We start from the raw sequence: 24,393 nt of genomic DNA, 5'->3' as shown, positions 1-24,393 counted from the left end.
ATGTTAGATGATAGATGATTCTTATTTGTTAAACATTGAGCAGTAATGTTTCATACTTATCATGCTCCCAAATTGTTATTGTTAAGATTATTTTTAAGATAACTGTTCTTGGCCTATTTTATAAGTACCTGCACATAAGTATATACTGTATACATACACTTGTTTTTGAAAATATTGATGAATAATTGCAGTAAAAAAATGATAATTTTGAAAACTTTAACAAAAGACTAAGAATTAGTCAAAATAAGCTGGCATTTGTTAGCAAAAGGTACAAATGTTTTTGAGTTAGAAATGACTTAGAAGATTTAAAAATAGTTAAAATGTGGCCAATTAATCAAAATGAAAAGAGGCCTTACTGTTATGAATTGTTTTACATTGTACTTACAATCAAGCTGGATGTTCTAAGAATCCACCACTATACTTTGCAGTTTGATGACGTTCCTCTGAAAAGCGTTTGGTCAGCACCAGACATGCTTCAACACAAATATGATAAATGATTTAGCAATTACACTATTTTGTTTGGCAATGGTTTCTTAATTAATTAATTAATTAAGATAATTAATTAAATGTATTTACAGAGCTGCTTTCAGATGGACTAGGAGTAATTTAAAGTGCTGTGCAAGTAACTGACAAAACTTAAATAAGTAACAGATTTAGAAACTAATGCATACCAAATGTTACTTGAACTATAATGACAAAACTGAGTAATAAAATAATATAAAATATTGTATTAAAATATTACACAAGATCACTTAAAGCAAAATATTCTAAAATCATATGAAAGAAGGATAAATAATCGGCAGAAAAATTGTGTTCAAAGTAAAAAGAATAGAATAAATAATAAGCCAAGTGATCACAACAAATATATCTATATTTTTGCTCCTCTTAAATTTGTTTAAGGCTTCACCAGCAATTTGGGACAATTCGTCTGAAAAGTCACATCAGCATCTTTTCTTGTTCTGTTTTGAGGAGGCTTCTAGGCTTGCAATGCATTCCAGGCAGACTGTTGTAAGGCCCTGCAACACTCTGTAAACTAATTACATTTAAGAAATAAATTAGAAACTAACAGTTCACTGGTCTATGCCAGCTGTAATTGAGCAAGAGACAGATTACCACCATGACAGGTTGTCAGTCCATCATAGGGTAGTGGAGTAGTGCATGGTATACAGGGGTATACTCACTTCATTGTCAGTCACTGTAGAATATACAAACAACCTTTTCTCCTCTCATGTGCATCACATTTATATGTCTATTTTTCATGAAAGGAAGGTGGGAGAATCACATCCCTCTGCCTCATACTCACTAGGGCTAGTTGCCTTGACTAGGTTTGCACCACTAGAGATTCAACATTAATTTATATTGATGATTATTACACTACAGAATGTCAAGTGGCAGAAAGTATGTGATAGTGGGAAAATACTACTAACACAAGTAATTTATCCTTTGCTTGAGAGGACATTTAAAAATCATCTGTGCAGAAATTGACAGTATATCCACTTCTCCCGGCATTACTTTACCTCTAACTATATGCAATGTAGCATTGCAAAGTATTGTCAATATTATTGGTAAAGATGTCTGTGCAAAATGTAAATTAAAATGCCCTTAACTGTTTGCATGGCTACAGTGACATAACATAACATGACATAACATCAGAGACCAGTTACAGTGACTAGAATGGCTTGACAATTTGATCAACTTCCCAAGAATGAACGCGCTGACGGCAAGCGCAGCGTGGGCGCGCACGTAATTTACAAGGGGGCACGTACTAAATCGACACGCTGCTGGCGAGTATAATCTGGCTGTGGCAAGCTCATACCACAGCAACGGTAAATGTGGCACATCACACGCACTGACACACACATAAGGGGTTAGTGTGGACACCGTGTACACACATCAACAGCAGACTGGACAAATTCTGCACCGTTTGGAATTCATTATATGTGTAACTTCTTTTTTTTTAATACAAACACCGCCATTATGTTGTGGACGGCGAGTCAAGTTTTAAGGAAATTCTCCACTTCGTCTGTGAGTACAATCGATTGTGCAGCTTCAAAGAATGAACACTGACTTTGATAGCTCTGTTTTGAAATTATAACGTTAGGGTTAGGACAAAGACTGAATGCAATGCAGGCGTCGTGGATACATTAGGAGAAGTGAGCTCGGCTTAATTCTGATTGCAGACCAGTTATAGTCATTTGCAGGTCTTTCGCCGCTGAATTTTTAATCAATCATGTGCAATTTACCACGTTTGTGCATGCTCTCAGCTGTAGTCCGTCTAATTTATTTAGCTGGCCTGCACTGTGGAATATGTAGTTGCTTCATATTAGCTTCACACCTTACAGACTAGACACTGTCCGCGGCTTAATAAAAACCCTACAGGGCTGCAAACAAGCAGCTATTTACCCTGTCGGATCTGCAACCTGATGCAGTGCAATTTCCACGGGGGCGGCTCTGTGAAGAGAACCTTAACCTATCAATCGCAAGGTCGGCGGTTCGACTCCCGGCTTCCCCGGGCCACGTCCATGGGCAGAATTCCACGTGGATAGATTGTATTGTGTAGAATAAAGCACTGTATAGACTAAGATCTGCTGTATGAGTGTGCGAGTAAATGAGTGGATGACATGTAGTACAAAAGCACTTTGAGACAAGTAAAATCCATTTACACTTTTTATCAGCACATTACAAAATATAGTCAAACATATATGGTATCCATAACACTTGTCAAGACCACGTGTAAGAGTATGGGAAATTTAAAACCTCCGATTTTCACAGTGCAGTCATCGTCAGACGGGTGGGGCCGCTGACATGCACTTGAACTCCTCACAGGGTTGTCCCTCCTCAACTAATCACTTTTCTCCGAGCTGCTTTTAGGCAATCGCGAAGAGTTGACATCTTTTTCGAACGCCTAAATTTTAATCACCACCATGAATTACAAAAATGGAAAAGCGAAGACGGAATTAAAAGTAACCAAAATAAACTTTTCAGTCATGTCTATAATAAAAATAAACAGTGATATCAAGGGAAGTTACAACGTTCCCTCCTTTGGGAGGTAGTTTTGAGAGTACTTTTGTTTGAAGTAGTGAATTATAGATTAGGGACTTGAAGTTTGAAACTTCCAGGAAATTTAGTAGCAACACTAATGGGTTGCTTTATTGGATATTTAGGCTCCAGGGTTTTTAAACCAGATTATGGACTTTAACACAAGAAATAAGAAAATATTTGCTTAGCATTCGTGTTTACCAGGAATCGTGTTGCATAACATATATGGCACAAGAATATACATTAAACAGCATATGAGGGTCTTTGTCAAAACACACTAGTAAAAGTAGATAAATATTTGTGTATTTCTAGTATTGTAGATGTAGATTGAGTAGATACTGATTGTTTGCTCCCTTTACAGCATTACTACCAAAATAAGCTAAAACTAGCTATAATTGGTCAGAGCCTGTTTGGCCAGGAGGTGTACAGCAATCTGAGGAAAGAGGGTCACAAGGTTGTGGGTGTGTTCACAGTTCCTGACAAAGATGGCAAGGCAGACCCCTTGGGTGAGTTAACTCTATTTAACTTTCTGTTTTCTGTCTGACCGGCCTTTTTCTCAATTTAGTGCATTATTGCTGTCTTCCTAGTATTTCAGTTAGACTTTAATGCTTAAGGATTATTATCCAGTCACATATTAACAAAATACATATTTGAAGTGGTTTATAGGTTGTGTGTGTTTCAGCAGATCGTTTTAGTTATTTGACCTAAATTCGTACCTATCCTTTTCAAATGAAACTGTAATACTCTTTGGCAAATTCACACCTAGCATTTAGCAAAGCAATATTACAATAGCATGTTTTATGTGTATGAGGAAATAAATGTTATAAAATATAGGCTCTAGGCTTTCAGTTGGCTGTAAAATCAGAATACCATGTTGTAAGCAGCTAAAATGCATGGTAGAAGTAGGCCAGACACAATTATCTGCTTGTTTGAGATATTGTGAAACTGCAAAAATCATTTTGCATAATCTTAATAACTTTCTCCAGTTACTGTTATATAAACAACTAGATTGAACAAACTGTATTTAATGGTACCTAAGTGGACAAGTAGTGCTGACAACTTTTTCTTGTATAGCCTAACCTCCAATTTTTGATCAGTCATAGTTCAGTAACTCTATTGATGTTAGATATACACTGCTCAAAAAAAAAAAAAAAGTAATGAAATAGTCCACTTGAATATTGTTTTTCATTACATAGTGGAATGTATTGAGAATAAAATGATTAATGTAGATCAAAACTATTATCCCATGGAGGTCTGGATTTACTCAAATTAAAAACCTACTCAAAATAAAAGTGGAAATCACATTACAGGCTGATCCAACTTCAGTGGAAATTCCTCAAGAGAAGTCTAAATGAGGCTCAGTAGTGTGTGCGGCCTCCCCGTGCCTGTATGACCTCCCTACAACGCCTTGGCATGCTCCTGATGAGGCAGCGAATGTTCTGAGGGAGCTCCTCCCAGCCCTGTATTAAAGCATCAGTCAACTGATGGGCAGCCCAGTCCATAGCACCGATGCCTTCATCATCCAAGAACTGCTGACACACTTAAGCCACATGAGGCCGAGCATTGTCATGCATCAGAAGGAACCCAGGGCCCACTGCACTAGCATATGATCTCACAATGGGTCTGAGGATCTCATCCCGGAACTTAATGGCAGTCAGGGTACCTCTGGATAGCACATAGAGGGCTGTGTGGCCCTCCAAAGAAATGTCTCCCCACACCATTACTGACCCACCGCCAAACCGGTCGTGCTGGAGGATGTTGCAGACAGCAGAATGTTCTCCACGGCGTCTTCAGACTCTGTTGCGTCTGTCACGTGCTCAGTGTGAACCTGTTCTCACCTGTGAAGAGCACAGGGCGCCAATGGCGAATCTGCCACTCATACCACCCTCGGGCCCTCATACCACCCTCATGGAGTCTGTTTCTGACAGTTTGAGCAGAAACATCCATTTTGGTGGCCTGCTAGAGTACATTTTGCAGGGCCGTGGCAGTGCTCCTTCTGTTCCTCCTTGCACAATGGAGGAGGCAGCGGTCCTGCTGCTGGGTTGTTGCTCTCCTACGGCCCCCTCCACGTCTCCTGGTATCTCCTCCATGCTCTGGACACTGTTCTGAGAGACACAGCAAATCTTCTTGCCATAGCTCGCATGTGCCATCCTGGATGACTTGCACTACCTGAGCAACTTCTGTGGGTTGTAGACACCACATCATGCTACCTTTAGGGGTGAGAGCACTGTCAAAATGCAAAAGTAACCAAAACATCAGCCAGAAAGAATGACAATAGAGAAATAGTCTGAGGTCACCCCCTGCAGAACCACTCCTTTATAGGGGTTGTTTTGCTAATTGCCTCTCATTTCCACCTGTTGTGTGTTCCATTTGCATAACAGCAGGTGAAATTGATTCACAATCAATGTTGCTTCCTAACTGGATAGGTTGATTTCACAGAAGTGTGATTGACTTACATTGGAGTTACATTGTGTTGTTAAGATGTTCCCTTTATTTTTTTGAGCTGTGTAGTTTATTTTTGTTTCAACTAAAGAAAATTTAAGGGCCCAAGAACTGGGAACTTTGGAGGGTTAAATTTACTAACATTTGATCAACATACAGCTAGACCAAGTTACTCATAGATGCTATATGGACTGCATTTAATAGACTGTTGAGCTATTCTAGTGTTTTTGACTGCTCAAAGCATTTTTACACCACAAGCCACATTCACCCATTCAAACAAACTTTCATGCATCACTTTTTAGTCCATACAATTTTTGGCCTATGCAGGGACTCTTTTCAGTTGTACACACATGCACACCGATTAATGCATCAGTGGCAATGCGGTGTTCAGTATTTTTTCCAAGGACACTGACATATGGACTTGGAAAGCTTGAGATTGAGCCACTGACCTGCTAATTTAAGGATGCCTTCATTACTTCCTGAATCAGAGCTGCCCACATTAGGTGTATTTGTGTTATTAGTTTTGACTTTGTAATAATTGCTAAATCATATGTAAATTAAGAGAGTCACAGATCAATTAAATAATTTATTGAAATATTTGTATGACAATCAATTATCAATGTAATGTCGTTCAGCAGAACTACAGATGGTGAAAACAGCTTTAGATTTGTTGCTATGATCAGCTCCTTTCACAAGTTTGAACAAACCTTCATTCAAAATGAATAGTTGGGTCTGTCAAAACTTTTGATTGGTGTCAAGGCCTCATCATAGCAAAACTGCTGTGTCTTTATAGAACATTTTACAAACCTCGGTGTTAAGGTTATGCTGTTGTATACAGAAAGAACATTAGTGAAGTTTAGATAAAATGCAAGAGTATAAACTATGTCATTGAATCACTGAGATGATCAAACACTTGATCATGAATAAGTAGATGAATAAGTAAAAAAATCTCTTTAAAGTTTTAGAAAAATCACAAATACCTCATGTTTACTAATTATATATGGCATGAAATGACATGACATAAAGTCTGAGTAAAGCACACATAAACACCAGAGGTTTTTCCGGTGAATGTGCTGGTCATTTGGTTCAGACTTTTTCTACAGTTGCTGCTCGCACATATGCCTTACAGCGGGAGAATCTCAATTGAAGATGCGCTCTCTTGGCTGGAAATATGAGGGAGGGAGGGAGGGAGGGAGGACAGAAGAATGTGAATTCTAGAGTGCACAGGTGGCAGGAAGTTGCTCTTTCTTTCATTACAACTCATTGTAAATACTAAATTAGGCTCCTTGTTGATATCAGAACATATCCACAAAAGCAAAGAGCAAGTTGAAAGCAACATACAGGTCAACAGAAATGAAAAAGACGCAGAAGCTCTCACCAACAGACTTACTCAAACACAGGTACTTTATTCAACAGAAAATTTGCTGTTATATTTGTACAATGTCTCACCCACTGATCTTCTGAAGATTTCACTTGAATCTTCAAAGAACATCCAGAGCGAATGCTGTGGACGTTTGCATTTACACATGCAACTGCTCCGGAACATCTCTATAATATTTTGTGGGTGACTGCTTCAGTAACATTAGGTAAATTATCAATGTAAGCCATCAAGCAAAAAAACTAGCATTCAAATTAAAGCTGGGAAGCTAATTTTTGAAAGTTTTAGAAAAAGATTTTGTCCAGGTGAAAAATTGTTGGTAATGTTATAAACACCTATCTCCGACTGTAGATGAAAAATGATCTTTTGAGTTTCATGTTTGCTGCGCGGTGGTGTGGTGGTTAGCACTGTTGCTTCACAGCAAGAGGGTTCTTGGTTCAAATACTGTCTGGGGCCTTTCTGTGCAGTCTGCATATTCTCCCCATGTATGTGTGTGCTATTTCCAGTTACCCTGGCTTCCTCCCACCATCCAAAGTCATGCATGTTAGGTTAATTAGTGATTCTAAATTGACCTTAGGAGTTAGTGTGAGTGTGCATGGTGGTTTGTCTTGTTTGTCTCTGCCCTGTGGACTAGTGACCTCTTCAGGGTATACCCAGCTGGTATAGGCTCCTGCAACCCTGAAACTGGGTATAGAAAATGGATGGAGTTTGGTGTTTATTCTTGACAGAGAACAGCACTTAATTTACAACAAACTTGGCATAACACACACCAATCTCTGCTCATGCAGTATTTACCACCTGCTACACACAGTATCATAGCTTTACTAATCTAGCATGAAGAAACATATAGAGATCTAACCAAAGTGCAGCCTTTCCCATGAGAGAAATAAGAAAGCAGCAGCCTTCCGCACTTTAACCTTCCAGCTTATAATAGGTCCAAAGACTATCTATCCATCCATCCATCCATTTTCTATACCTGCTTAATCCGTCGCTCGGGTCACAGGGGGGCTGGTGCTTATCCCAGCAGTCATCAGGCGAGAGGTGTCACTCTCCAGGCATTACTTTACCTCTAACTATATGCAATGTAGCAAGTATTGTCAATATGATTGGTAAAGATGTCACAAGATGGCAAAATGTCACCAATTAACTTAAGATGCATGATTTTGGACATGGAAGGAAGCCAGAATACCCAGAGAGAACCCACACATAAACTGGGAGAACATGCACTCCACACAGAAAGGCCCCAGGTGGGGATTGAACCTAGAAACCTCTTACTGTGAGGCAACAGTGCTAACCACCACACCACCATGCAGTCCAAAGACTATTCATTGACGGGGTAGAATTCTTCCAGGAAGACATTTTGTGCAACCCATATTTCTGGGATTATTTGTCCTGGATCTAACTCAAGGTCATCAGAGGCCTGTGCTGTGGCTGAGGTAGATGCGTGTTGACTCTACCATGCCCCTGGACAAAGACAGGCCTTTACCCTACATTAGCTGAAGGATAGTGGCTCCATTGTTTGTGTGAGGAGAGGCCCTGTGTGGACTAGAGATGCAGCTCTGAGGTGAAAAGTCATTGCAATCTTTTAATCTTTTCAGGCCTTATCAACTGCTTTCAGCCACCTCTTGAACATTTTACCCTAATTTTCTCAAAAAAAAAAAAAAAAGAAAAATTTCCTTGTGTAGAATTTTTTTTTCTTTTCTATTAGCAACCCACTAGTTTACATACATCCATTGATTTGAGAAATATGGCTAGAGCTGGATTGTCTTTGTCTCTGCAACATAGTGAAACATAACTTTGGGACTAAACTGGATTTATTTGCATTTCTCATTTTATCCATTTAAAAACATGTCCCCTGAAAATACAGGTGTGACGTAAAATGGTACGTAAATGTTTTGACTTCCACTCAGTGTTTTCCTGAAGGGCTTTGCTTTTAAACTACAACTCTATATTGTCTTGCCTCCTCTAAGCTGTGGCAGCGGAGAAGGATGGAACTCCAGTTTTCAAGTTTCCAAGGTGGCGAGTCAAGGGGAAGCCTATCCTGGAGGTGGTGGAGGCATATAAAGCTGTGGGTGCAGAGCTCAATGTCATGCCCTTCTGTTCCCAGTTCATCCCCATGAATGTCATCGACTACCCCAAGCATGGCTCAATCATCTACCATCCCTCCATCTTACCCCTGCACAGAGGAGCCTCTGCCATCAACTGGTGAGAAGGAGGAGAGGAGGTGGGAGAATAGGGTCTGTCACCCAAGTTTATTTGGCAGCAGTGAATGTGGCAGCATATCACAATACTTTTCTAATTCATTGTATAAGCTTTGCTGTTGAACAGCAAGCACACAGTACTTCATGTGAATGTTCTTCTGTTTAACACCAGCTTCCTATTACACTGTTATCTTTCTCTAGCCTGTCTGTTCTCCACCCTTACTATCTCTCAGCTCCTGTTTATCACTCTGTAATGAATTGCCTCTATTTGTTTCCAGCTGTAAAATAAAGTATGTATTTTCCTGATGGACAAGGACATTTATGTCTGAAGTACTTAATAATTTAAAGCATAAATGGTAACATTTAGAAAAGTCACCATTTATGCTTTAAATTGCTCCCTTTTAATTTGTCCATCAAGCAGACCAAGCTACCTCCAATTTATTTATTTATTTCGGCTGAAAAAATAGCTTGGTAATTTTTTTTTCCTTTATTGATGTTGCATAAGAAGGTCAAAACAACTCTTATGTCTGTTAACTATAACACCAGTACCAAGAAGCATGACTTTCAGCAAAGAGTTTAGAGATACGACACATTTATTTCACACATAAGCCATAATCAGTTTTTTATTTTATAAATTTTTTTTTTTTAACTTCCAATCTTTATATCAAGCTTAAGTAATTGTTTAAGAGTGCAACTTAAGCTTTCATTTTCCCCAGCCCCAACTTTATTGGATAGACATAATGTTTTCATTTAACTCCTGACAAATAAATTAGTAACATACATCATTCTTTTACTAAATTGTCATTTAAGCTGTAGATTGTTAGTATTGTTAAGTCCTCGTTTTCTACACCAGTTTCATCCACCAGTTACACCCTGGACGAGTTGTCAGAAATGCCCTAGCTGAGATTTGAAAAAGGAACAGTGCTAACCACTACATCACCGTGGAGTCCCCAGCTACAACCATGTTTGCAAACAAGTTGGGACCCTGAACCCTGAAAAGAACCCACTAATTTGTTAATCAATTAAATCTCAGCATGGAAATGTTATAAATGCTTGAAAAAAAAAACCCACTTAAACCCACCTAAACGTTTCACACCAAAGTGGTTGGATAGAAATAGGTGAGTAACTTAGTTAGGTATATTTTATGTTTCTCCACATAAAACTACAAAGGATTTTGGGCTTTTATCATCTATAGTTTGTAAAATTTTGACAAAATATAGAATCTTAGAAAGAAAATATGTACACTGTTCACAGAATCAGTTGTAGACTACTTATTCCCATGCTGTTTTATCATTATTTTGATTGCCACAGTCTCTCCTCTCATTTATTTATCTTATCGTCTCCCTGGTTGGGTTTTTGGTCTCCTTTATAAAGTGACAGTCGATAACCTACCAGCTCATTTTGAATTAGTTTATTTCTCTTTATTTGTCATTAGGACCCTTATCCATGGTGATAAAAAAGCTGGTTTTACAGTGTTCTGGGCTGACAATGGACTGGACACTGGCCCCATCTTGCTGCAGAGAGAATGTGCTGTTGAGCCCAATGACACTGTGGATACACTATACAACCGTTTCTTATTCCCCGAGGGTATCAAAGCTATGGTAACCAGTTGAAATTTTATCAGTAAAATTCTATAAACTCCATACACATTCCACAAACTGAGCTGTCACTCCTGATATAGGTGGAATCGGTTCATCTAATTGCTGATGGAAAGGCACCTCGAATTCCCCAAACAGAAGAAGGAGCAAGCTATGAAGGTATTCAGAAGAAATCCAATGCCAGGGTAAGAGTTTGAATGCAAAATGTTAATCTAGCTACCAAATTTAGCTACCAAATCATTTCATATTAATATGTGGTAGCACTGACTTACCTACCAGCTGATCAAAATATGGGACTGAGTAGTTTTCCAGCAATATTTTACTGAAAGATTTTGGCAATCCCTTTTGCACAAAATCCCTTATCTGGTAGGATATGTTATGTATGCAAGCTAAGCCAAAGAATTTGTAGCAGAAAAAAATGCCTTGAAGATACTTAATTGATTTTTTCAAATCATACATTAAAGCTTTTTGTTAACTTCCAACAAACATTCATGTAGATAATGTTACGTCCTCTACACCCAAGCTTCACCTCTCTCAGACACAGCTTGCACTTCTCAGTTACAAGTTGTTGGACAGCTGCTCAGTGTAATGACCCTCATTCAGTGGACAGCCTGGAAATTTACTGTTGTCTTGCCCATGCAGCTCAGTGAGAGAGGGAGTACTGACTGGTTTGTACTGGTTTATCCTATAAGTAGAAAGACAGAGGAGGGGCAGATCTTAACTGCTTTCTGATTTGTCACTTAAAGCCACGTTGCTGGCAGCATTTCTCAATGTGCTATTCTTAGAAAAGTGGTTTATTTTCCAGTATAATTTTCCATGTGCTGCTCTGCTAGCAGCAGCCAGCTGTTTGGCTTTCCCCACATGCTCAAAAATTCAGGTTACCTAATCTGAAAATAAATGTGAGCTGTCAGCAATGTTTACACTGGCTTCTTCCTGTGTCTCCCAGGTTAACTTGGCCCAGCCTGCTGAGGCCATCCACAACTGGATCCGTGGCCATGACAAAGTCCCTGGGGCTTGGACTGTCATTGATGGTCAGGTGCGTTTCCTAGAACACACAAGAAGAAGAAAAAAAACACATCTGGTGTCATTCATGAGGTCAAACTGATGAAAGACTGATGCAGTCCTTAATGTTTTTAGTTCATTAAATGGGGTCTTACATAACTTTTTATCATTAAAGTAAGCATGTCAATATATTTTCATATTAAGTTATTTTCTAAAAGAGTAATGTTTCTTATTTTAGATGGAATTGTTTTTTACAATAATTTATTTAATTTTATTATTATTATTATTATTGTTATAATAAACTTTATTTAACCAGGAAGTGTCTCCTTGAGATCAAATATCTTTTTTACAATAATGTGCTGGCCAAGACAGCAGCAAAAACACAATTACAATACACCGCTTATGACCAAAGCATAAAATTCATGCAAAGTCAATGCGAATGCCTTAATACACCATAAAACATGAAAATGCCATGAGAAATGCCATAAGAAATTATCAAAAACATGTCTGTCTCTAACTCGCATAAAATTGTTTTGAATTAGATTAATTTTAAGTGATTTTGAAGTTGATTCCATGCAGAGGTGACAGTATCATGAAATGCCCTTTTTGCCAATTCAGTACAGATTCTGTGTACAGTCAGCAGAAATCCTGAGTACTAAAAGAATAACTACTTGAAGTTTTTTTAAAAATGTGGGTCTGCAGATGAGGAGGAAGCAGACCAAGAATAGCCTTGTCGATAAGAACTTATTAGGTGGTTCCACATCGGCTAAAGAGACCTGGCTAGCTATTGAGTGATTTTCAACAGTGCAGAGCCGAGGTTCCAATTCAGATAATGTTGCCTCCAAAGCTACAAAAATACTACATTTCTTACATGTACCATTACTGAGGCAGAGGTGTAAATAAACATCTGAACAAGAGAAGGCAGGAGATCCAAATCTAATAAAACATTTTAGAGCGTCAAATATCAGTGTTTTAGAGCGTTTTCTGTAGCAGTCCTCAACAGTGATATGTTGTTATTTGGTCATTATCCAATTCAAGTGCTAAAAATTTAAACTGTTTACATAAGGAGGTGAAGACGGTTGCATTTGCATTTAATGTTTTGAATAGAGAGAGAGATGAAAGAACGTGAACAGATGTTTAATTTTGAAGTGGTTAATAAAACTTACACAAGTTTTGATAAAACTAAACCAAATGACAGAAAGATGCTTCATGTTCATGCTTGTAAAGCCTTCTTTGTTTTTTCCTTAGTCTGTGACTCTTTATGGCTCTTCCATGTTGGAGGGCTCTTTACCAGCCGGTCAGCCTTTGGAAATTGACGGAGTTTCCCAACCTGGTATTGTATCAAAGAATGGGCTCATCTTGTATGGAACTGATGGGAAAGCTGTAAGTTTTTTGAGTTGTTTGTTTAACTACAAAACAAATCTTTAGAGTAAACTTGTGTGAGGCTGTTGCAATGCTTCTGTTGCTTCCCATTACATAGATGCAGTAGTTTTCCCAACTGATGGGTTATTTAAACAAAGGTGACTTATTCAAATACAGAATGACTAGATCTGTATACCATTTGATTCACAGCTCCTGGTGAAGAATCTGCAGTTTGAAGATGGAAAGATGATCCCTGCTTCCAAATACTTCTCCTCTGGAGAAAGCTCCAGCATAGAGTTGACTGATGAAGAAAATAAAATGGCAGATGAAATCAGGGTAAATTATAAAAATACTGTTATTTAAAAAAAAAAAATAAAACAATAAAAATGTGAATGAAAGATGTTAACTTTTTTCTTTTCTTAAAGAACATTTGGAAAGGCATTCTAAGCAATGTAGCAGCCATTGAGGACACCACAGACTTCTTTAAGTCCGGAGCTGCCTCCATGGATGTTGTCAGGTGAGGGAGGATAAGATGTACTGATATTGATAATATTTTCACTGGGATGCAAAGTTCTTGAATTTTAAGTCTATATTGATACTGATGTTGAAAACAATAATTTGTAGTCAACAAGCTGAATGTTGTCCCAAACCAATGTTAGTCTGATATATCTGTGTAGCTCTAATATTTTATATTAAATATTCTCTTGTTCACTTTGAAATAAAATAGTGCTTGATGAACTCTTGACATCACAACTTTTTTAACTGGACTAGCAGCAGGAAAAACACAGCAGTTTCCTACTGTATTTCTGTGGCCTCACTTTGTTGGTTTAGTTGAACCACAACTACAGTTACCATCTTTTGAAATCCTTCCAAAAGCCATAAAAACAGCTCATATTTTGCATAACCTAGAAATAATCCATTGGAAAATAATTATTAAAAGTTACTGAGATAATGAGTATTATGTCACAATTAATGTGAACTACATAAGACAAATCACAAGAGATTTATGAGTTCCATAAGGGGAACCCGGTTTGGATATCCACAGGTTTGGAGGCTGTGTAAAGTCTGTGGTAGAAAGAGTGGTCAATAGGCGCATTCCCACTGTAGGAATCTTTTGCAGTTCCTATAACCTTTACAGGAATAGGGCCGTTTTTTCGCGCATTCGGACATACAGGAACTAGGGACCACGACCCTCAGTTCCTATAACCATTTTAGCTCCTTCTCCGAAGCGGAGTCTTTTCTGGGTTCCATAGGAAGACATATGACGTAGGTGTTTGGTGGTTGGTAGCTACGCCCCTTGTTTGAAATGTTTACTCATATGACACGGACACAACCGGCGCATGTTTAATAAGTTAAACTTACAAGTCGTCTCCTTTGTCTGCGGCGCTCTGCTCTCCTTCTTTCCTTCATGAAACGAAGAAGTATAGCCCGCTGCTGGGGAAGGGCAGTTCTTATAACTAAATTTGACAGTTCTTAGAACTGTGTACTTAGAACGTCTCTGTCCGAATGCGGCTAATGGCTTTGTCCTTTTCCAGGACTCAATGAACGACAGAACCAACTTCACTCCTCATCTGTGTCCTGTTGAACTTTTACCTCCACCACCACCTTTCAAATACAATGACTGTTTCTTTCTATTACCATGATCTGGATGACTGAGAATCTTTATCAACATACATAAGACAACAGTATGCTGTATAATTGGGCACTAAACTTGAATGAACACAGACATCAAAAGCACATGCATTACATAAAATCTCTGAATCACTGGCAAAATAAAAATATACAAGACAAATGTGAAAGAATATGAGGATAGACTTGCATTAACAAGACAGCTGCTGGTGTCAACAGACAGCAAAGTGCGACTAATGTTTAAATAATATATTAATTTAGCTTGGCGCATGAATACAAGCAATGGTACACATGTGTCAGCGAACATCCACAGGTACTTAAAACGGACATATTAAAACAAAGAAAACGTTACTTTAAAATGGAAAAAAAAAAAATTCAAACAATAGAAAAAAATATCCCAAATAATCCATCATTATATTTTAAGTAATCTTTGATTAATATTTATTTAAATTTCACATATCTGTTTTGTGAGTTTACTAAACAGGATCTGTAGCACCAAAACTTGGATAAAAGCTCAGCCATAATTAACCTTGAGATCCAAGGGGCAATCCTGCTAAAACAGTTTGTTCTTATTAGAGTAACTGCTGTGTAGATGCTGTTATGCAAAAAGAAAGAGAAATTCCTGACTTCAGCTGTTTGCAGTGATAAGGAGTTGTCTTCTCCATATTCAGATTAGTGGAGGAGGTAAAGCAGAAGTGTGCTGGCGTCCAGCTGCAGAACGAGGACGTGTACATGGCTACCACCTTCCAAGACTTCATTCAGATGTTTGTTCGCAAGTTTAGAGGCGAGGACCAGGAAGAGGAGCTGGTCATTGATTATGTGAGCCTGTTCATAAACTTGAAATGAAATACAGTTGAGCAGTGAGGTAAGGTCTTTTTACTTAACTTTCAAATGAAATTGTCTTCTTTTTTTCATTTGTGTACCCAGGCAACAAAAGAAGTGAACAACATGACTATAAAAATGCCATATCAGTGTTTTATTGATGGCAAGTTTGAGGATGCAGGAAACGGCAAGACCTATGATACCATCAATCCTACTGATGGATCTGTAAGTCACAGGACTAGATGCACACACACACACACATAAAACTATTTATCGATCTATCTGTCTATCCATCCATCCATTTTCCTCTGCTTATCACAGGTATGTTGCGGTGGACTGATTGCGCAGCTAAACTTATTGCCCTCACAACTTCACTTCTGAACAGAAAAGCATAATTATACGTTTTATTCAACAAAAAATTTTCTATCCAGATTATCTGTAAGGTGTCCTATGCCTCAGTGGAAGATGTGGACCGGGCTGTGGCTACTGCCAAAGAAGCTTTTGAGAATGGACCGTGGGGCAGGATGAACCCAAGAGACAGAGGAAGTCTGCTATACAAGTGAGTAGCTTCTCTTCGTAGATGATCAGTGAGAAAACATGACCAGAAAAATTACTCAGCCATGAAAACACTGAATTTATTTTTACGATTTTTCTGTTCTACAGTTTGGTTTACCAGTCAAAAATTTTAAAGATGTGCAGCTAAACTGATAAAACAAACAAAAAAAGGAGTGAACTCTTAAATTCCTCTATGGCTGGATCTGATCCAGTCATTCACACCTATTTATCCTGCAAAAGTCAGGAATCACTGTAGCTGTCTGTACATATTTGTCTGGGACTTTTAAAAATGCCATGAAAATAAAAAGTGGTTTCCAGTTATAAATGCCTCCCTAGACTTTTGAAAAATCACCCTGACACTCTTTCCCTCAGACTTGCAGACCTGATGGAGGAACACCAGGAAGAATTGGCCACAATTGAGTCCATTGACTCAGGAGCTGTGTATACATTGGCCCTCAAGACACACGTAGGCATGTCCATTCAGACTTTCCGCTACTTTGCTGGCTGGTGTGACAAGATCCAGGTAGGATAATGTTATTTTATTCCTGAGACACAAACAGAAGCTTTAAAAAATGTTGTGACAGACAATAACGCTTATTTTCTGTAGGGCAAGACCATCCCTATCAACCAAGCCAGGCCCAACCGAAACCTGACCTTCACTAAGAAAGAACCTCTGGGGTAAAGCTCTGCTCTTGCTAAATGCCTATGTTCTCCTCAGTATACCTCAATATATGGTTCTTTCTGATTACTAGGTGTGTTTCACTGAGTGTAAAGCTTTGGGGTTTTTTTTTCATCATGTTTTTTCTCTGACAGAGTTTGTGCCATAGTTATACCATGGAACTACCCTCTCATGATGCTGGCTTGGAAGAGTGCAGCCTGTCTGGCAGCTGGAAACACACTCGTTCTTAAACCTGCACAGGTTAGCATATTTGTACTGAAAACTACATCTTATAAAGTACTCGCAACATCAATGTATCTAGTTTTTCAGCTTATATCTTTTGCCACCGTTTTTGTTTTTTTGACAATTTCTGATATTTACAGGTTACTCCATTGACTGCACTGAAGTTTGCTGAGCTTTCAGTGAAAGCTGGAATCCCAAAAGGAGTCATCAATATTTTACCAGGCTCTGGTAATGAATATAAATAGATATTCACAGTCTAAGAAACTTTCTTATTTTACCTTTGCAATAGAATAGAAAAAATACTTTATTCATCCCCGAGTGGGGGAAACTCAAATTAGTCAAGTAGCTCAGTTTAAAAATAAAATTTTTACAATAATTGTATAATAATTAATTAATTAATTAATTTGAGAAAAACATGTCAGCAATCATTGTTAAAAAGCCTTATGGCTGTGGGGACAAAAGACCTCCTGAACCTTTCAGTCCTGCAGCGCATTGAGATAAGCCTCTCACTGCAGCTGCTCCTCTGTCCTGCCAGGATGCTGTCGAGGGGGTGTTTATTGTTCTCCAAAACAGAATATAATTTCGTCCTCATCCATTGCTCCACCACAGCACTGAGAGGGTCTAGCCTTCTGCCTACTACAGAACTGGCCTTTTTCACCAGTTTGTCCAGGCACCTACTATTTTTGTCTGTAGTGCATCTCCCCCAGCAGACAACAGCATAGGACAGTGCACTCTCAACTACAGTGTGATAAAACGTGCACATCATGTCACTGCAGACATCGAAGGACCTGAGCCATCTCAGGAAGAAGACACGGCTTTGACCCTTCTTGTACACTGCTTCTATGCTGGCAGACATTTATCATTATTTCTTATCCAGCAACAACCCCAGGTGTTTGCAGGTCTGAAGAGTCTCTAACTCCCCTCCATCAATGCAGACTGACTGGCATGGAGTTTTAGATCTCCTGAAGTCTTTGGTCTTGGTGGTGTTCAGGAGCAGACCGTTCTTTTTGGGTCAGCCATTGAATGACTCCACAAGGTCCCTGTATTCCCTCTCATGTCCATCGTGCACACATGCCACAACATCATCAGAATACTTCTGTATGTGGCAGGACTCCAAGTTGTACCTAAAATTCGATGTGTACAGGGTGAAAAGGAGCCAAAACAGTACCCTGTGGAGCCCCAGTACTGCATTCCAGTGTTCCAGAAACACATCTCCCCATCCTTACATACTGTGGTCTGGCAGTCAGATAGTCTATAATCCCCAATGTCAGGGAGGGAGCCACACCCATACCTAGAAGCTTGTCTTTTAGTATGGGTGGTTGTATGGTGTTGAAAGCACTGGAGAAGCAGGCACATCCAAATAAGCATTTGCTCGATGCAGTATGTACAGAATTGCGTCTTCCACTCCTATGTCTTTCTGGTAGGCAAACTGGAGGGTTAAAGATCTCCAGCAACCTGCATTTTCATGCGACAAATAAGGAGTCTCTCCAAGGTCTTCATGATATGAGATACCAAAGCCAACGGTCTGTAGTCATTCAGCTCCACCGGTTGCCCTAATTGAGACAAGATGTTTTCCACGGCACCGGGACTTTTTCTACCTTAAGGCTCATATTGAAGAGCCTCTGAAGAGAAACTGCTAGTTGACCAGCACAGTCCCTCAGAAGCATTGTACAGACTCCATCTGGGCCTGCAGTCCTCCCTGACTGAAGTTTCCTGAGCTCAGCTCCAACCTCCTTTATTGCTAAAGACAAGGGGAGCCGCTCAGGTTGTAGCGGAGGGATGGCGACAGGAGTGATGTTGGTATCAATCATAGAGATGGGGGTGGGGGTTCAGCTGGACAGAGGAGGGCTAGTGGTGGGAGTTGCTGCAGAGGTGGAGGTGCAGCTGGGCTGAGGATGTCTGGTGGTGGAAGCTGCCGCAGAGGTGGAGGTACAGCTTGGCTCAGGAGGCCTGGCGGTGGAAGCTGCCGTAGAGGTGGAGGATTTTCACCAATAGCACTTGGTGTTACCTTTTGTCCTTTCACAAATGCATCAGCAGAGCACATAGCATCAGAAAATCTACGACAGTAGTTCCCAACCATAGCCCATTCACACCTAAGGCAAGCATTGCTTAGGACAGGGATGTCCAAAGTCGGTCCTCAAGGGCCGCTGTTCTGCAGGTTTTAGATGTTTCCCTGCTTCAACACACCTGATTCAGATGAAATGGATCTCTTCAAAAGATTGTTAAGTTCTGCACAAGCCTGCTAATGATGCATTGATCTGAATCAGGTGTGTGGAAGCAGGGAAACATCTAAAACCTGCAGGACAGCGGTGCTCGAGGACCAGATGTCGACATTCCTGGCTTAGGACACATTTGTTTCCATCATTAATAGAATTTTACTGTCCCATTACAATGTCACCAATTAGGCCCTTGCATGCTGTTCATTTCACTGCATAGTTTTCATTTCATGTTTGTAAAGTTGCACCTTTATAGTATCTGTTACTATATGTACGCTAAGGAAATATCTCCAACTGTTGTTGTTCTTTTTGTTGCTCAAACTCCCTTTAGTTCTTTGTAATAGTTTTTGTCAATGCAACAAATATTATTTTACTGAAATGTGTGTTGCTTCTTGTTACAGTTTCTTCTGTGGAATTAGGAAGATATTGAACTTTGCAGCTCATGTGTTTTGATCTTTGGCTGGCATTTATTGCTTACCAACTGTATGCCTTTCATCATATCGTCCAGGTGGAATGGTGGGACAACGTCTCTCAGATCACCCAGACATTCGGAAGCTGGGCTTCACCGGCTCCACACCAATTGGCAAACAGATCATGAAGAGGTAAGATCAAAATCTTTATTGACAGGATCAGGTAAATTTTGCTTGCTTTTTATGCTCTTTCTCATTGGTTTCCTTTTGCAGTTGTGCACTCAGTAACCTGAAGAAGGTTTCTCTGGAGTTGGGAGGGAAATCACCTCTTATCATCTTCAGTGACTGTGACATGGACAAGGCTGTTCGTATGGTGAGAAAGCATGTTCAACGGAAACTGTCATTTTAGTCACAGTTTTTAGTTTGTTATATATTTCTGACCAATAAAATGAAACTTTTGAAAAACAGGTTAAAATGGTTTTGTTTCACCCCCACACATTTATTATTCAGTAGTAATCACACATATGTTGACTAGACCAGTTCTGCAATAAAATGAATACACATACCTCAGTTTGATTTATTTTTATAAATGAGAACCCAAGATACAAGCATTTTTTCCAAAGCTGATAACTGAAACTTTAAAAGTAAAGTCAGAAACAGTTCAGCTCCCATTAGACAGAGTGGCATCCAATTCTAGGGTTTGATGAATATGTAGTCCATATCCAGGTTGTTAAAACAATTCTTTGAACAAGGGATGTTACAGCAGTTCTTAATGATTACTTTTAGTCAGACAAAATCCAAAAATTACTATGCATTGTAATGCAAGATAATGTAAATAACATTTGCTTGCTCTGTTCTTTTGAAATATTAATCTCATTTAAGAGAAATGCATAGAGAAATCGGATACTTGATTCTCTTGAGTTTGGATGTTCTGAGGCATCGTAAAAACTATATGTCTCTGTGTGTGTATGTATCCTGCTCCACAGGGCATGAGTTCCGTGTATTTCAACAAGGGTGAGAACTGTATTGCTGCTGGCCGTCTGTTTGTTGAGGAGTCGATACACGATGAGTATATCAGCCGAGTAGTAAGTGAAATAAAACTAAAACACTCAGCACTTATATTTGACTGTTGCATCTGTCAGATGGCTGAATGTCAGAAATTGTAAATTAAAAGCAGCCCATTAAGATTGCTTAAGGAATTTCCACACTGTCGCTCGGCTCCAATGAAATTGTAACCGCAGCAGTACCTTTTAAAATCACAATTCAAGTAACTTACAAACATCTCTGCTATATACATAAAAGATAATCTTCCACCGAGAAAGTCAGAAGTGGCAGAATGTCGTAAATGTTTTTACACAGTTCACAAGGTTGAAAATAATAAATAACTTGACCCCCCCCTCTTGTATGTATACTGTGACAAGGACCGTGGTCTAATTAACAGTTCAACAAGAGCTGTAACTCAACTCAACTGTTGTTGTTACTTTACTGATCGTCATTCTTTAGGAATACAGGGTATTGGAACATATTACACACAATGGGAATACAATTTATATTGTTTGAATGGAGAACACACTATTCATTAAAGGAGTACTTCTATTTGGACCCTCAGGTCAAGTTATAATAATATCCCACACTACCTTACATACAATTTGATGGTAGAAGTTAAAGCTTAAGAAGCACGACCAGTTTTATTAAAAGCTTGAAAACCAGTATTGTTTCCATTTATCCACCATTACCCTCCAAGGTGGATGAAATCAAGAAGATGAAAATTGGAGACCCTCTTGATCGCTCCACAGACCATGGCCCACAGAACCACAAAGCCCACCTGGACAAACTGCTGGAGTATTGTGAGATCGGAATAAAGGAGGGAGCAACACTAGTGTGTGGAGGCAAACATGTTGACAGGCCAGGTACACACTGAATCTCCTTAGGCAAATAGCTAATACACCAGTGTAGAAGTCTATTCCCTTAGTTTTTTATTATGGTGCGAAATTACTGTCATTTTAGAATGGAGTCATTATCTTAAGATAATGTCCAGATAATGTCTTAAGATATTATCTGAAGCTTTCTTCTTTAATCCTAGACAGAGCTGACTCTTAATCTTTAAATATTTATTGACCTCTGTTGCATTGAGCTCATACTCTAGCTGATTTCCTATTTGACATGTTTGTTGTAATTTTTCTTCAGGTTTCTTCATGGAGCCCACTGTTTTCACTGACGTGGAGGACCACATGTTCATTGCCAAAGAGGAGTCTTTTGGCCCTATTATGGTGGTGTCCAAATTCAAAGATGGGTAAGTCGAGGCAAAGGGCATCTTGGTGTAGAGCTGTCATATGATTTATGTTGCCAACCACTGTCCCTTCTCCTGCCTTTTTCGTTTGGTATTGTCCTCTTCTTCCAAACTCCAGTGATGTGGAGGGTGTGCTTCGGAGAGCCAATGACACAGAGTATGGCCTGGCATCAGGCGTATTCACCCGTGATATTAACAAGGCCATGTATGTGAGTGAGCGACTGGAAGCTGGAACCGTGTTTGTAAACACATACAACAAGACAGACGTTGCTTCACCTTTTGGTGGTTTCAAACAGTCAGGATTCGGCAAAGATCTTGGTTAGTGGAAACTTTATTGACTATGATCAGATAAATTGCTTGAAAATGGTGTTACTGTTGGAAAAGCATAGCAGTTTTAGTGTCTTTTTTTTAAATTTATGTTAAGGTCACACATGCACTCATTTTTTATAATGGAATGCTTGCTAAATTTCCCCAATGAAATCATTTGAGGCGGTACTGACATGAGATAAACATCCCAAAAGGAAAAGGTTGCCACTATGATGAATGTTATCATTCTGCCCTGAAAATTAGCAATTATTATGTGTACTGGATCACCAATAACAAGGTTGAGCTTGGAGATACTACCTGCTACTGATTTAGATCTGAGCCGTTGGTCATGATTCTTTTGATGCCATTTGTAACGTGTGGTGGTTGTAAAGGCTCAATTCTTGATCTTGATGTTCTCTTTTAACATTCTGCCCTAACACTTAATACAGAGGAGAATATCAGTACAGCATGTCTCTATAAGGAGACGTTTTGGAGGGTTCCTCAGTTATGCTAAAGCTATTAACCAGTTCTTGTTTTCTGTCATAGGAGAGGATGCCCTCATGGAATACCTCAAGACCAAAGCAGTCACTGTGGAGTACTGAAGCTCAAGCTCTCCTAACAAACTCTGACACACGTGTACTGGAAAAGAATTTGTCTTTCCTGGTCAAACATTCAGCATTGTGGGAATGTGTGTGCCTGAGTACTGCACAAAAAAAAAAAAAACTGGGGAGCTTGGTTGTTTGTGTTGGCTGCAAATTGGACAAGGTGTCCATCTTTTGTTGGTTTTCTCTGAAAATTCACATAATTGGACAAGGGATGAGGATTTTTTTGTTTGTTTTTGTTATTAATCCATCTGGAGATACATAAAACCTTTGTACAGTCAGTTGGTAACAACCATGCCTGATGTGAGCAAAGCTGTTTGTGACTGTATTTTTTGTAATTTAGCTCTTTAGAAATAAGCATTAAACACGGGAGTTGGTTTAACATATAAAGCATAACATCACTCCTTATCATCTTCTGAAATTTCATTTTTGTGCTGTTATCTTGATGGATTCCATCAGCAGAAGTCCTGCCTTTCTCATTTACTTCTGATGCTGCCTTCACTGTTCCTTTAACACTTTCTTTGGGAGCTTTAGAGCTCAATAATGTTTTTCATTCTTGGACATATATATGTGCACATGATTTCATTTGTGATGCAGTGTATGTATGGGTGTTTTTTTTCTTTCAGGGCCATTAAGTGCATGCACAGGACTAAAAATAACTATGCTGGTTAGAATTGAGAGAAAACATTGAATAAAATGGACTCACTTGTAGGAATGTGCAATATGTATTTAAGTTAGACCAATTAGACAATTAAAGATCCATTTAAAATAAATTTTGGGAGCCGTTTCACAGTATGCAATACTGAATGACTGAAGTCTTAATAAGGACTGACTCCAAAACAGCCAAATCTACATTGGTAAAGAATCATTGTTCAACTGATTTCCAGCTTTGGAGCTAAGTTTTATTTGTGCGTTGTTATACAACATAAATCTCAGAGATTTAAAACTCGGTAACTACAGGTGATTGATTGCAGTTAACATTTGGTCACTTTAATGTTTTATATTTACACGTTCTATTTCTAGACTTGTAACGGTATCTTCAAGATGCACATTCTGGCAAGGATTTTTTTGTAATTGTGAATTTAGTAAGTTGTATTGCTAATTTAAAATAAACAGAAATTTTGATCTACTAATTGACTCGATATAGAAATAGATATAATTCAGAAATTTGAAAGAGAAAAAGCCTTAGCCTTATTTTCCACATTATTCAACGAAAGTATACACTCACAAATTAAAAAGATACCCAGTATTTCAATGTAACAAGACAGCAGTGATGGTTATCACATTTTATCTCCATCTGTACACTGATTCTTCAAACATCCTAAATGCAGACATTCACTTTCTTGTCCCTTTCTCTGTAAATATATATATTTTTTAAAACAAGGACAAAAAGGAGTATTTCATATATTTTTGACACTGTATTTGTCATAAGAAAATGTGTATCTTTATATTGTATTGACTAAAGACACCAGCTAGAGCTTTTTATGCATCAGTAATGTGAAAAATCTGTGAAATTAGTTTTGTGAAAAGGCAGCAAGGGCTATGAAGCAAGTATTGTCTCTTTCATTCTCTACTGAAATGGAAAGATATGTACCCTCAATAAACCTGTCTTCTTGCAGCAATATCGGTGTTGGGTATCA

At 38.8% G+C, this 24,393-nt stretch overlaps 1 protein-coding gene across 2 annotated transcripts; it reads left to right on the top strand.

Moving 5' to 3' along the window:
• The first annotated feature begins 1,784 nt into the window (after nt 1-1,784).
• aldh1l2 (aldehyde dehydrogenase 1 family, member L2) lies at nt 1,785-24,379 on the top strand. 2 transcript variants are annotated; one of them, XM_072377144.1, is made up of 23 exons: nt 1,785-2,025; nt 3,401-3,545; nt 8,967-9,064; nt 10,496-10,661; nt 10,742-10,843; nt 11,605-11,694; nt 12,909-13,043; nt 13,233-13,358; nt 13,448-13,539; nt 15,323-15,470; nt 15,579-15,698; nt 15,905-16,032; nt 16,401-16,551; nt 16,636-16,706; nt 16,842-16,947; nt 17,070-17,157; nt 19,654-19,747; nt 19,829-19,928; nt 20,542-20,640; nt 21,300-21,465; nt 21,743-21,848; nt 21,964-22,163; nt 22,698-24,379. In XM_072377144.1, exons 2-23 carry the CDS (start codon nt 3,525-3,527, stop codon nt 22,751-22,753), a joined length of 2,463 nt encoding a protein of 820 aa, XP_072233245.1. In that variant the 5' UTR covers nt 1,785-2,025; nt 3,401-3,524; the 3' UTR covers nt 22,754-24,379. The 2 variants fall into 2 exon arrangements, with proteins under 2 accessions (XP_072233245.1, XP_072233244.1); XM_072377143.1 differs by having other exon boundaries at nt 8,830-9,064.
• Nucleotides 24,380-24,393: the final 14 nt, after the last annotated feature.

Source organism: Leuresthes tenuis, unplaced genomic scaffold, assembly GCF_036924035.1.
Source record: "Leuresthes tenuis unplaced genomic scaffold, fLeuTen1.0.hap1 SCAF_23, whole genome shotgun sequence".
NCBI classification, from domain to species: domain Eukaryota; kingdom Metazoa; phylum Chordata; class Actinopteri; order Atheriniformes; family Atherinopsidae; genus Leuresthes; species Leuresthes tenuis.
Note: the sequence above shows the minus strand (reverse complement) of the source record. Positions and strands in the feature narration are given on the sequence as shown.

What these genes read in the sequence shown, in the direction of transcription:
- aldh1l2 (XM_072377143.1), top strand. Translation starts at nt 1,939, where the DNA reads ATGTGTAACTTCTTTTTTTTTAATACAAACACCGCCATTATGTTGTGG. An exon ending in AGAAGAAATCCAATGCCAGG is followed by an intron (nt 10,844 to 11,604) that starts GTAAGAGTTTGA and finishes TGTGTCTCCCAG; the next exon opens with GTTAACTTGGCCCAGCCTGC. An exon ending in CAATATTTTACCAGGCTCTG is followed by an intron (nt 17,158 to 19,653) that starts GTAATGAATATA and finishes CATATCGTCCAG; the next exon opens with GTGGAATGGTGGGACAACGT.